General features: G+C 57.9%; 1 protein-coding gene across 1 annotated transcript; it reads right to left on the bottom strand.

Annotated features, from left to right (window-relative positions):
• Positions 1–50: 50 nt before the first annotated feature.
• Positions 51–5,368, bottom strand: FADS6 (fatty acid desaturase 6). Its single transcript, XM_064728753.1, has 7 exons — positions 5,229–5,368; positions 4,662–5,014; positions 3,686–3,852; positions 3,254–3,434; positions 2,279–2,466; positions 1,556–1,735; positions 51–646 (listed from the first exon to the last, which is right to left on the bottom strand). Exons 1-7 carry the CDS (start codon positions 5,351–5,353, stop codon positions 497–499), a joined length of 1,344 nt encoding a protein of 447 aa, XP_064584823.1. The 5' UTR covers positions 5,354–5,368; the 3' UTR covers positions 51–496.
• Positions 5,369–13,737: the final 8,369 nt, after the last annotated feature.

Here is a 13,737-nt window from a genome sequence, read left to right on the forward strand (position 1 = left end):
AAAGGAAATCCACCCCAAAGTGTTAAGGCTGAACTTATCTTTGAAACAAATCTTTGAAACAAATCTTTGTTCCTAGAAGGGGCCGATTTAGCCCAAAGTCAGGCAAAGCACAAGCAGCAGCGTCACAGCCCCATCTCCACATCCACCCCTTCCCTGAGACCCCAACCAAACAGCTGCAGCTCCATCCTGCAGATCCTGCTGCTTCTCACTTCTGGATGTCCTGGACTGGTGCCACATCCCCCACAGATGGGGTGCTTTCCTCTCCCCAGGTGTGAGAGCAGAGTGGATAAACTGGGAACAACTGTGGGGAATCCTGATTTTTCTGTCCCTGGTGCTGCCCCACCAGGCTCTCCCCCTGCAGTGGCTCTGTGCACCATTTTCTAGCCAAAAGCAAAACTTCAGGGAGGGATGTTTCCTACACGGTGACTTCATGGAGGTGTTGGTCCTGCTGGAACCATCCCTCTGAATGTCCCTGCAGGAAACAGCCCCCAGGGCCTCACTGGATGCCCACCAGCTCCGTTATGGGGGGAGCATGGACCATCAGCTCCTCGTATCTCTGCAGGAAGAGCCAGAGCCTGGAGCTGTACGTGTCCTCGTTGTAGGGCAGCTTCTTCTGCTTCAGGTACTGAGACACGATGGGTTTGATCTGCAAGGGCAAAGGAGATGTCACTGCTGTGCAGGGTGCCCTGTGTTTGCACAAGGTGCCTGAAACGTGCCCAGAAAAGCCATCCCACATGCCCACAGCTGGGCTGGAGCAGGCAGCACCAGCTGTAGTACCCTTGCTGTGAATATTAAGAGGAAGGTGGCTTCCAGTTGCAGCATCACAGGGAGTTCACCCTGGCAAAACGCCTTTGGAGGGCTCCAAATTAGGAGAGATGCCCTAATGAGGCTTCTAATGAGAGCCAGCCACGAATGCTCATTGTTCACACCCAGCCATGAATGCTCATCGTTCACACCCATCATTATTGGCCCACACAGCCAGCTCCTTGATGGGACTGGGAGGCTGCCACAGGTTTAGTTACCTCCTTCCCTGTGACACCTCTCTGGGGGAGGAGGGTCCTGCCAGCCCCCTGAGCTCAAGCAAAGGACACTGAACACAGGGGCACAGCATTGCTGTGTGATCCTGTGCTGAAGGGCGCTGTATGGACCTGCCTTGGGATCCCCTCCAGCCGGGGCAGTGCTCAGAGCCCACGTTTTGAACACTGCCCACACCCCAGAGCAGCAAGTAAGGGCATGAGCAGAGCGATAAGAGATTTGCCTGGATGTTGCCTGAACCAAAAACTGCACTGTGCAATGCTGGGGATGCTTTCCCAATGGAATCACTGGGAGGATCCTGGACTGCTGGAAGGCTGCTGCAGGCTGGAATTGGGGCCAGGAGAAGGAGCAGGGAGCAGAAACCCAGGAGAACAGGACTGGGATGGCAGGAGATGGGTTAGGGACTGTTGCAAAGCAGTTTCCAACATGGGAAGGAGCAGCACAGGCATGTCTGGCAGTGGAGGTGGGAAGATTTCTCGTCCCCATGTCACCTCCCAGTCACCCTGTGGGGTCACCTCACCTTCAGGCACATGTTGTCAGAGAGACTGGGGAAGAGGTGATGCTCCACGTGGCAGCTGATGAGCGAGTGGCCGAAGGACCAGTCCAGGAGGGGGTTGCGGGGCAGGTTGAGGACGCCCAGGCTCATGAGGTGGATGCGCCGGGGTTTGCGGTCGGCAGCGAACATGGGGAGGCCGATGTGCTGTGGGACAGGCAGGGTGGGCACCCTGTGGCACCTCCCCAGTGCCATCCCAGCAGAGCCAATGGCAGCTCTGCCTGTGTGTGGGCACAAGGAGCCGCATTTTGGGGTCTCTCTGTCAGCCCAAGAGCTGGGTTTGTCCCTAAAGTCACCCCATCTTGTGTTTGTCCATGGAGCCACCAGGGAGCTCCCAGGCTCTGCTCTCCCAGCACATCCACACAGAGCCAGCAGCCTCTCCCCACCCCGGGGCCTGTAACACCACCTGAAACACATCAGCCCTCCCAGCCACTGCAGAGGACATCATCCTCACACCCATCATCCTCACACCCTTTGCACTCATCTGCCCTGACATTTTCCAAGGGCCATCACTTTCCACCCAGCACCACCAGCCTGATCCTCCTGGTGACAACATCAGCACAAGGGAGGTGACAACTGAACCCACACGCCTCAAGGTGACACAAGCTCCAGCCAGCAGCATCAGGGCACTGGGTGGTGGCTTGCCTGTCTCCAGCACTGCTGGGATACCTTGAAGCTTCAGGTCTCTACCTGGAAGATGTTGACATGGATGTAGGGATGGGCCAGGAGGGAGCGGGTGACCAGCATGCAGAGCAGGGCAGACCACGGCGACTGGAAGCCCGAGACGTGGAGCAGGAGCCAGTAATGGCAGTAAAACCCCAGAAACATGCAACAGAGGGTCCGGAGAGCTGCCTTCCACTCCACATTCCTCAATAAATCTGCACAAGGAAGAGGAGGCAGCGCATGGGAGAGGTGTTGATGTTTCCCCATCACCACTGCTGCTCCAGCAGTCAAGCTGTGCCAATAGCCCCACAGCCCAGCCCAGCCCATGAACTCACTTTTCCCATCCTCCAGGTTGGCCTAAACCCTATAAAACTGCTGGGAGACTCCCCAGAGCAGCAGATCCAGCTGTGCAGCATCACTCAGGGGATTTGGACGCACCTTCGTTTCTCACACTTTGCCCAGTCATTGGCACTGCCCACAGCTGGGTCATGCAGCCTGGAGAGCTTTGCTTCCCCAGCCTCTTACTGCTTTCTGGGCTCTTCTCCCTGATTGCTTTCTGGCACCATTATTTCCCTGGAGCCACCACCTTTCCTGCCCTGTGTCTGGCCCCTGCATTGCCCCAAACCTCCACCCCATACACGGCCACCAAACACCTCGTGTGATGCTCTGATCAACCTGAGTGTGCGACTGAACCCCATTATGGCCACAGATCTGAGTTAAAGGAGAATGGAATTGGGGTGCTGCAGGCTCATGATGGCTTTTGCCTGGGATTTCAACATCCAGCCCAGGAAAAGGTGAAGTGTTTTCTCAGTAGATGCAGAAGATGTGGTCCCCAGAGCAAGTGCAGCATCTCCTGCCCTTCCTGCAGTGTCCCACCAGGAACTGGTGTAGTTCATGTGATGCCTCCAAACAAAGCAGGACCCTTGGGTGGGGTGAGACTGAGGGGGAAGTCACGAGCTTCCCACACCCAGCACCCTGTCCCAAGGCACGTGGGACACGTACCAAGAGCAACCAGCGGGGTTAGGATGGGCACTGCCAGAGGAGCGATGAACATGTAGACGTAGCGGTTCAGGAAGGGAAGTTTCCACGTGCTGGAGTCCCCCAGGCCAATGACGTTGGTGTAGCCGTGGTGGATCTTCACATGGTTGTAGGTGGCCTGCTCGACTGTGAAAGCTGAGCAGAGCTGGGAGAGGAGAGAGAGAAGTTGCCAGGGTTGGGCACTGTCTGACTTGGGCTTGTGTGGGAGGAACCTGGGGAGATGCTCTGGAACCGTAATGAAACACCACGGGGAGATGCTCTGCCCCCCACAGACCCCAAAAACCAGTCTGGAATGGACTTTTAAGAGTTAAGCACTAGAAACCTTTCCCACCATTCCAAACATTTCCCACCACCACAAGGTGCTGATGGGGTGTTTTTGGGGGCTGCCCCACTCACCTCAATGAAGAAGACAGCCCACACTTTGCTCCAGGACTTGGACTCAGTCAAGGCATTGTGGCTGGCCAGGTGGCTGCCCTTGACGGTCAGGGTGTGATGCACCACGCCAAGGGTGAGGACACCCGCCAGGAAAGGGATGGCCTGGGCTGACCGCAGGCACAGGAACCCTGTGGAGAAACCAGCCGGGCAGGAGCTGGGCCATGCTCATGTCCTGCAGCCCTCCGAGCCAGGCTGGAGGTGTTGCTACACCCAAACACGCCAGCCACGGCCCTAAACCTGTTCTTCAGCTGTAGTTACAGGTATTAAACCATGCAAGCCAGAGTTTGCCTCCTCATCATCCTCGTGACTGGATCAGCCACACTCACCCTTGTGCTGAAGATCTGGCCACTTCCAGCCTCGATGGCAAGGAGTGCTGCAGGTGCCTGATCCCACCCCACAGCTCTGGGATGTGGGATTCCACTGGTGCCATTACTCTGCCAGGATCTCAGCATCCCCAGGAGTTCAACAGCAAGACAAGGTCCCAGCTTTCCAGCCATGCCACCAGAGACCCACGCTCAACTGCTTTCCCTTGCACCCACCACAGCCAGGGCCACTGCCACCAAAACCACCATGTCCCATGGTGGGACACATCACCCACTGTCCTGCCCTGTGTACATCTGCCTGGGCACCATGCCCTCAGCCCAGGCTGTACCCCAGGTGTCATTGTCCCCTCAGCCCAGGCTGTTGAGGTCCCACTGTCCCCTCAGCCCAGGCTGTACCCCAGAGATCACTGTCCCCTCAGCCCAGGCTGCACCCCGGGTGTCACTGTCACCAGCTGTGGGGTCAGAGTGCGCCAAGTCACGGGGTGAGGGAGTTGTTGTGCCTTTGTTACAACCTCAGTAGGTGCCAACAGGCTCTCAGCACAAGGCAGTCATGAGGAGGCAGTGGGAGCCCTGGGGACCCCCCAGCCGTGGTTTGGGGGGCTGAGCCAGGTTACCTGCTGGGAGCAGGAGGAAGCTGCAGGCAAGGATGCTGACGTCCACGCCGTGCCGCTCCCACCAGCTGCTGCTCTTCACCACCTTCTGCACCAGCTCCGAAAGCTCGGTCATCAGGGCTTCCTCGGGCTGCCGTGCTCGCCGTGGGGCTGCCCCGGGGGTCACATCCCCATCACCCAGCGCTGGCCCCGGCTCCCAGCCCTCGGCCACCGCGTCTGTCCTGCTGCCACCAGGCGCTGTCGTGCCCCGTAGCGAGGGCTCCTCCATCGCCGGGAGCCGGGGGACACCGCTGGCCTCTCCGCGGACCTGCCGTGCCCCCGGGCTCAGCGGGTCCCCGTCCTCCAGCGGCATCGCCCTGCCGAGCAGAGGCCACGCCGGTGTCACCCGCAGGGAGACAGCCCCGGCGCCACCGCGGACGGGCTGCGGCTCTTGCTGCCGCCGAAGGACACGGGAAGGGCAGGGATGGAAAAGAATAAACAATCCAAGGAGAAGCAGCCAGCGGAGCCGGCCGGAGAGCCACCCAGCCTCCCAGCACAGGGACAGCAGAGCCACCAGAGCCCCCTACTCACGGCAGCCCCGCGGCTCTCCCGGCGCTCCGGCTGCGGGCGGGAGGAGGAGGAGGAGGAGGAGCAGGGCAGCACCGGGAGGAGGGCGGTGCAGATGAGCCGTGCCCACAATCCGCCCCCTGGCCCATTTAGGGGAGCGGCCGGGGCAGCGGGGCCGTGGGGAGGGCGCAGGGAGCGAAGGAGTGGAAAAAAGATGGAGAGAGGCGATGGAAATGTGGGAGGCGAAGGAGCCAAGTGCCAGGAACAGCCCTGAGAAACCCAAGCGGAGCACCGAGGACAGGGATAGGGTTTCGCTTTTGCCAGGGAGAGGGAGCAAACGTTGCACGTCCCACGTGGGAGCAGTTTTGGGGAGAAAATCGGCCTTTTCCACAGCGAGGGGCTGCTGCTGCCGCGGGGCCTCCAGCACCCCCGCTCTGCCGGGGGCACCCCAGGGACCAGGACACCCCAAATCTGTCCCTTGCACCTCTGGCACCCAGCTCTGACCCCCGCGGGGTCTCTCTTCTCTTCCGACCTCATTCTGTATGAATTTCTCCCATTTTCCATCACTGCCTCCTGACTCATCACCCTGACGCTGGCATCCAAAAGCTTTGAGGATGTCCCTGCACAGACCAGGACCTCCAAAGCCCTATTTCTTTATGAAGGAAAGCTAAAATCACATTGCTCCTCGCTGTGGCACTGGATTTCTTCTTGCTTTGTTATTTTTCCTTGCCAAACCTCAGATCAGCTCAACTGATGCACCAAAACCCTAATGAACATTGACATCCATAAAATCCATATGGTCTTGCAACAAATAAGGCCGGTTTGCTACACCCATCATTGGATATCACAGCCCCAAACTGGGATGGGCTCTGCACCTCCAGTAACATCACATCACTGCTGTGATTTGCAGGGAATCAAACCTCACACCCAAGTTACACCAAGCCCCAGGGAATTGTCATCATCCTCTGGAAAAAAAAATTAATAACAATTAAAAAAATTCCAAGCTGCTGCAAAAGGGGCGGAGCTGAGAGTGCATCAGAGACCTGCTGAGGTTTCATTCCCACTGTACAAGCGTGCATTAGGAAAGGCCATTTCTAGAGCCAGGGCACTGAGGAATTGAGTGGTGTGTGGAGCCCAGCCAGGGACTCACTCTGATGGGCAGAATGGCTCTGCCAGCTGCCCACAGCTGGGAGAGCACCCATGGGTGCTGCCAGGCCAGGGAGGCAGGGCCATCGGGTGGGGCCGCTCCTGAGGGACACAGACCTGCAGTGTCACCCCTGGGATGGCCCCACGAGGGACAGTGGCAGGAGGGTGACAGCCCTGCTCCGAGGGCGCCACTTGGCAGGGGCCATGGTGAGCTGTGCTGGAGCTGCCTCTGCACAACGGGGCAGAAGTGGTTATGTGGGGGCAGCTGAGGGGAGCAGGAGGTGGGGATCCCCCACACATCCAAGGCCAACGTGATCCATGAGGATCCCACTGCAGCTGGCACAGGGAGAGGCAGGGGCATGGCATCACCCAGTTCTGTGGCACCACTGGGACCAGAGACCACCTGGGAGAGGAGAACAAATCGTGGGCTGAAAACTACATGGGAGAGGCTGAAATTTGATTTCTGAGGAAAAGTGCTGAATTCAAAAGAGGTACAGCCAAGATGGGAGTCACAATGCTGACAACAGACCAGACAGTGTAAGAAGAGCCTGCAGAGCCATAAGGACAGTCAGCAGGTTCAGGATGGTGGCCCCAAATCTGCTGCCTTACAGAGCTCCATTTCCACAAGAAACTTTTAAACCTCTGATTTCCCACCACACAGACCAAGTCACACAATTCCCCTGACCCAGCTGAATCCTAGGGATCAAAGCAAACGCTGACCTGGCCCTTGCACTATGGACACAAACACCTCCAGTTTAGCAGGGAAAACATGTGTAAGACTCAGAAATCCTTCAGCACACAGCAGGGCAGCTGGAGAGGATCAGTGTAATCCCTGGAGCAGCGAGCTCAGGCCAGCAGCAGCTGCTGCCCCCTGCACTGGCTGTGCCTTGCCCTGGGCACCACGGGCAGCTCCCACTGCTTCCCCAGGCATCTGCCATCCCGAGGGAGCCACGGGAAGCAGACCCTGCCACTGTCCCCATCTGACCCACTCTGCCCCCAGAAAGGCCAAATCTGGCTCCCAGCAAGCTCCTCCCGTGTCCCTGCTCCCCAAAGAGGAGAACACGGGCCATCTTAGCCTGGCACAAGGACACGCATGTTGAGACACGAGGAGCCAGCAGCTGCAAGTGCTTCCTTGCTGAGCCCTCCCAGGGTCCCCCAGCCCGTGGGACAGCACCTGCTGCAGTCCCAGGAGTGCAGCTTCCAGCCCCAATCCAGGAGTCTGGAAAGGCTGCAGTATTTGCAGCCCAGGGTTGTGGTGAGGAGAGAGAGCTCCCTCAGCAGCCCTTCCCCCACTACAGCCCACCTTGCACACCCTCCTCCTCCTCCCTCTCCCTGGGGGAGGAAGGCTCAGGCTGCAGGTGCTGGGGACACCACCAGATCCCCTGGTTGCCTCAGCCAGACACTCCCAAAACGACCACCTCTCCATCCATCCATCCATCCATCCATCCATCCATCCATCCATCCACAGAGATCCACTTTTATAATACCTGGTTTTGGGCAGCACTCCCTCCCACCTCTTTCAAACCAAACGCTTTTGGGTAATTAACTTAATCAGGGATTGATTACCACTACCCCCTGCCCAGCAGGGAGGCCTTGAGCACCGCCTCTCTTTGTCTTTTGGGGTCGGGCAAAGCCGTGGGCTCCTCAAGAAGGAGAAATTCCCCGGCTCCATCAGCTCGCTCCACCCCTCTCCCTGCTGCCCGCGGCCGAGCTCGGAGCTCCATCTGCAGGCGCAGCTCTGCCTCCATCACCCCGAAAGCGGCTCTCCCAAACTGGGGCCCTGGCACACCGGTGTTCGGCACATCCCGGCTCCCACAGCTGCTGCCCACGTACGGGTTTAGCTCTGCTCCCCGCTCACCCATCCGAGGTGATGCCCTGAGGCCAGCGGGGCACCCCAAACCTTCCCTCCTGTGGAATGAGGAAAGAGAGGAGGACAAGCTCGGGACCACGGGGCAGGCAGCAGAGGGAGTCACAGCGCTGTTCAGCGCCTGCTCCGCCGGTCGTTTGGCCGAAGCGCAGGAGATCGAGCTGGTGAGCTCCCAAGGGACACAGTCCTGACCTCCTGGGCTTCCAAAACGTGAGACCCAGCCTGATTTGTGTGCCAGGGAAAGAAGCTCTCAGTGGCTGCCAGAGCTGGCACTGCCACCAGGTCCTCGCCCGTGGGATGCAAAGTCTCCTTCCAGGGACCGAAACCTTGGATGCTGGGGGGACAAAGCCACTGAGCCCCATCCCGTGGGTTGCTCAGTCCTCTCCTGGGGATCGAGACCTTGGGTGCAGCCACAGCCTCTGAGAGAGCTCCGGTGGTGCCAGACGGGGGGACGGGACGGGGACGGGTGCTGGGACGGGGCTGGCGGGGCTGAGATCCCAGATCTATCAAGGGCTGGTTTTCAGCCCACATCCTCCCAGCCTTGGCAAGGTCATGCTTTGAACCTTAAATAAATACCCTTTCCAGGATATCTCGCTGTTTGCACGGCCCAAATGGCCACTTCAGGCCCCAGAACACTTCCCCCTCGTGCTGGGCAGCTCCGGGAAGAGGCTGGATCCCGTCTGGCTAATCTGGCCCATCTGTTTGCACGGCACGGGCGGACGGCGGCGAGACGGGGCGGGAGAGCCCTGGGTCAGGCACCGGCTGCGGGGGAGGCAGTGTGGACAATGCTTGGCCTTATCCAGGCGCTGTGCTGGCCTTATCCAGGCTCTGTGCTGGCCTTATCCAGGCGCTGTGCTGCTCCAGTGCTGCCCTGCACTGCCCTGACACCTCCGCATGGAAGCGGCTGAATGGCAAAACCCCACAAAGGACAAACAGAAAGGGGTTGGAGGCTCCACACCCTCAGTGTCATTCTCACCATCTTTTTCATTGCTGCTATGTTTTTCTCATCCATTGGACCTTAAGATGGGTGCTGGAGGGGTTGTAGGTATGGAATTGCTCTGACAAACCTCAGTGATGCTCACTCAGGGTGAGAACAGCTGGGATTTACCTGCCAGGAGCAGCCAGGTATGGAGACATCAACCTAACTCCTCACTCTTGCAAGCTTTGGGGGCTACATGGCATTGTAGAGCCTGAATCCTCGTGGCTCTGGGGCTGGGACAATGGTCCTCTGGGTCCTGGCTAGGCCAGAGTGCTGCTGTGCTGCAGGGATAGACCATGAATAATGCTGCATTTGCAGAGTGGGGACAGACCCTTGGGACAGCCTGACAGAGTGGGAGGGTATTCCCTGCGAGGAGTTAAACACAGGCCTGGTATCAGCGGTGCCACATGTCCAAACACAACCACCTCCCCTCTTCCTTCTCTAGTAGCCACCTACAAATACAAGAATCCCAAAGCTCAGGGATAAGCTTACCCTTGGGAAGTAATTTCTTTACTTCCCAAGGCTGCATGAGACTCACAGCAGTGGCTGGTGAAGGGAGGTTTATTCAAAGCACATGAAAACCAAACCCAACACAAATTCCTGCCCTGAGCCCTTGGACATTGCAGCCAGGGCTCAAAGCCACAGCATCAAAATCCACCTTTCCCCATGAGCACCCCCAAGGCCCCTGGGGACTCACCAGCACACCCTGATACCATACCTAGGCCGTGTTTTCAGTTTTATCACTGCTTTATTCACTGCAGTTTTATTCACCGCTGCTTTATTCACTGTATCAGCAGTGAATAAAGCAGCTGTCATCCACTCCTGCTCCAGCCCAGCTTAAAATCCAAAGCCTGGCTGAAGGTGTCAACTAATCACAGACTTCCTCCACTTAGCAGCTCAGGGCCAAGGTAATCACTGGTTTGGATGCCTCTGCTCTTGCCCCGACCGAAACTGCTTGCCCCCACCCGTGTCCCTGGCGTCACCGCCTGGCCGGTGTTACCCAATGCAGGTGCACGGTGGAGATGCCAGGGGCTCCCTCCTTCCCTGCTGCCACAACGCTGAGCCTGCCACCAACAGTGTCACCAAGGGATGCCTGAGTCTCCTCTCCTGCCAGCCTGGCAGGTGTTCTGTAATGCTGAAGTTCTGTGGGGTCCTGTCCTGGCAAGGATCAGCTCTGAGGAGGGAACCACCATGGCTCCAGTTCCAGTCAGCAGCCAGTGATTGGAATTATGCTCCTGGACACAACCCTACACTTCCAGTCCTCAAAAACTGAATACCTTTCTCCTTGTAAACGTGGTACTACCCAACCCAGCCTTCCCAGTTCCCAGGTGTCCTTCTGGTCCCAACCAGAGCCACTGGGGCTGGCCACACACAGGTCCCTGCAGGCAGGCACCCGGGCCAGCAGCTCCCTATCAGACGCCCACACAGCATTTTTACCACTCAGAGCAGGCAGCATAACTCCAGGCTCCATCCTCTGCCCTCTCGAGGAAAGAGGGACCTTTCCAGCCTCCTCAGTGTGCAGCAGGAGGATGGGGACCCCAGGATGGCATTAGCCAGCACCTGCCACCTTGGGCTGCTCTGTGACCGAGCAAGGGTGGTTTGCCAGGGTGGCTGAGTGTTACTACCCACAGCTGCTTTTGGGGGACAGTTCCCCCTGCCAGCTTCCACTGCTGGCTTCACATGCCAGAAGGGAAAGGGGTAGGGAGGGAGTGCAGGGCTCAAAGCCGAGCGCCTCCTCCTTTCTCCCCCAGGAGATTTTGAACAGGCTCTGCTGGGGCTGTTGGATTTGCCCAGTTTAAGAAACCAGAGTAAGGTGGGTACTGACCAGTAGCTGTGTTTTTACTCTGTTGTTGTTCTTTGTGGTATCAGGATACCTCGAATTCATGGAAACCAGGAATTCCTGCAAGACAGAAAGCTCCCTGCTCATTGAGAAGCTTTAACTGGCAAGAGGAGAGATTGCACGATGCGGCCCCTGCCCCTGAGATGGGCACTGCCCTGCTCTGGGCATGTGCCCGTGCCTCTCCCCGGCGCGGCAGGGCGGTGCCAGCCCGGGTGCGAGCAGCAGTGCGGTGCCCCGGTGCCCGGGCAGGTGCCGGTGCCGCGCGGCCGCAGGGCAGGCGAGGGCAGCGGGCTGTGATGTAACGCCGTGCCCGCAGGCAGCGCTGCCGGAGCGAGCCGGGCTGGCAATCCAGAGTGCTGCGTCACTGGAACGCTGTTGGGAGCCAAAGGGCTGCCCAAATCCAGCTGGACTCCAAGAATGCATCCCCACCTCGCCGGTCCCGCGCGGCTGTAACCTATTTCCCACTTTTGGCGGCTGCAGAGAGGTTCTAGTTGAGCTGAGGGGGTGAGGAGAGGGTCTGTCTCAGCTCCATCCTGATGGGACACATCCAAGCAGCACCCAGTGTGTCCACTTGGTCCATTACATCCTTCCCAGCTGGCACAGGCAGCCCACCAGAGCCCTGCTGAACCAGGCACTCACCAAGGGCAGTTTTTGTTTCTTGTTCCAAGCGAGTGCCCAATGCTCCCTGCCATCCAGAGGGATAACTCACATGCTGCCTGGCAGCTATTTCATCAGCACAGCCAGACCCATACAACCAGTTAGCTTGGAAAAACACGATTCTTCTAATGACACCTTTGGAGAAGTGGTGCTCTGGATCCCAGTCGACCAAGGGAATATCTGGAGGAGCCCTGAGGAGGTTGTGGGGCAGCTCTGGCTGGCACATGGCTTCAAACCCAGTCCTGCCAGCAGCACTGGGTGAAGAAGCTGCCTTCCATCCCCAGTGCCCTAAAAACAGCATTTTTCAGCCCACTAAGAAAACAAGCACCAGGAAAGCTGCTAATCCTCCAGCTGGTTTTCCCATGAAAGAAAAGTCTCCCTGGCCCCATTCCTCCTGCTTTTCCCCTCCCACTGTAAGCCATTGCAGGTAAATCCAATGTGCTGCTCCTTAATCCCAGCCTGGGGAAGCAGGAGCCACCCTGACCCAAGCAACCTCACCTCACTGGTGCATTTTATTACTGACTTCAGCCAGGTCCTGCTGGGATCAGGGTCAGCAGCAGCCAGAGCTCACTGGCAGGAGGGCAAAGTGGGGCACAGCAAAAGAGGGAGGAGGCCCACAAAAAAAAAAAAAAAAAGTAGGGAATAGAAACCAGGTTAGGGCTAAACTGTGGGTGTAGAGGCTGTAGTGGCAGGTAGAGCTGCTCTGCCAGCCCAGGGGACCAGAGGGCCTCCGAGCCATCCTCAGCATCCTCACCAGATTTCCAGGGTTTTCCATCCTCTGGTTCTGGGAGTTGCTGTGCTGGAGGACTCAGGGAGAGCAGGACTACAGGGATGAGGCTGGGTGCAAAATGAACAAGAGCTCAGTCCTAAAGCCATTGCTCCATCCTGCAAGGGCTCTTCTGGTCCATCAGATGGCCCTGTGGCTCCAGAGGGTCCTTGCTGCCCCAGAAGTGTCAGACCTGGACAGTGACACACCAGGAATGGGGACTCAGAGAGCAGTTCTGCAGAAAAAGTAGGGTTTGTTTTTACCTTTCTTCCCTGTTGGGAAGAGAACAATCAACAATGAGCCAAGCTTGGCACAAGGCAAGATAAGGCTGGCCTCCTGCAGCGCCTACGGTGGCACCATGAGCGTCACGGGGCCCTTGGCACAGCCCAGAGGTTCCTCTGAAACACACACAGGGCTCACAAGGTGCCCGGCACCACCCTGGCACCTGCCAGCCCAAGGGCAGCTGGATCCACTGGAAAACACAGAAGGCATCTTGCAGTCCCATCCCTGGCTGGGCCACAGCCAGCTGGAGGCAGGCAGGGAGCTGATAGCAGCATTTACCAAGAGAGGCCAGAGGCAGTTCTGGGAATAGCCCTGTTGCCCAGCCTGAGCCTGCTTCCAAGAAGGATGTTTATTTCTAGCACGTGGCAAAGGTGATATCCTCAGAAAACTGGGAAATTCACCGGAAGAAAGGTGACTAAGACTCGTGTTTTGTTGGAACCAGCCTCCTTGGAGCTCATGGGAAATCTCAGGTTCAGCCTGAGCATGGATTGATGGCTTTTCCCAATCTCACAGGACAACTTGTCACCTAGGAATGCACTCCATCTGCTCCAGAGTGGGAGAAAACCTGCTGTCAGCCACAGAAGAAATATCCCTATAAGCTCTGCTTTCCCACAGCAGCAGGCCTCCCTTTCCCACAGAAAAAGTCCTCTGGGCAACAAAATTGCCTTTCCAAAAGACAAGCCCGCAGTGATGTTGTGAGTGGGCTCCCGTGCCCGTTCCCTGTCCCGTGGGAGTGCAGGGCAGATTGCCCTCAGTCCCTGCTGGTGGCAGGGCTGGTGGGGACCCAGGGTGGGGAGGACATCTGAGGAGAGAGACTCAGGGCTGCCGGCTCCCAGCCCTTCTTTACACACACAGTAATTTTGGGAAGGAACAGTGTAAAAAGGTAATGCTTTTAGCCTTCAGTCCCATCACAGCCTTATCCTGCTGTCAGGGCTGGCACGGTCCTTGGCATCCCCTGTCCCTGAGGGAGTGAGAAAGCGAGCTTGTGGCACCCTT

The sequence above is a fragment of the Zonotrichia leucophrys genome, chromosome 18 (assembly GCF_028769735.1).
Source record: "Zonotrichia leucophrys gambelii isolate GWCS_2022_RI chromosome 18, RI_Zleu_2.0, whole genome shotgun sequence".
NCBI classification, from domain to species: domain Eukaryota; kingdom Metazoa; phylum Chordata; class Aves; order Passeriformes; family Passerellidae; genus Zonotrichia; species Zonotrichia leucophrys.

Excerpts from the sequence above, each read along its gene's own strand:
- FADS6 (XM_064728753.1), bottom strand. The coding sequence starts at position 5,353 with ATGGGCCAGGGGGCGGATTGTGGGCACGGCTCATCTGCACCGCCCTCC. Across the intron at positions 2,467-3,253 it reads AACCCCGCTGGTTGCTCTTG|ATTTATTGAGGAATGTGGAG; the intron begins GTACGTGTCCCA and ends TTCCTTGTGCAG. Across the intron at positions 647-1,555 it reads CTGACAACATGTGCCTGAAG|ATCAAACCCATCGTGTCTCA; the intron begins GTGAGGTGACCC and ends TTGCCCTTGCAG.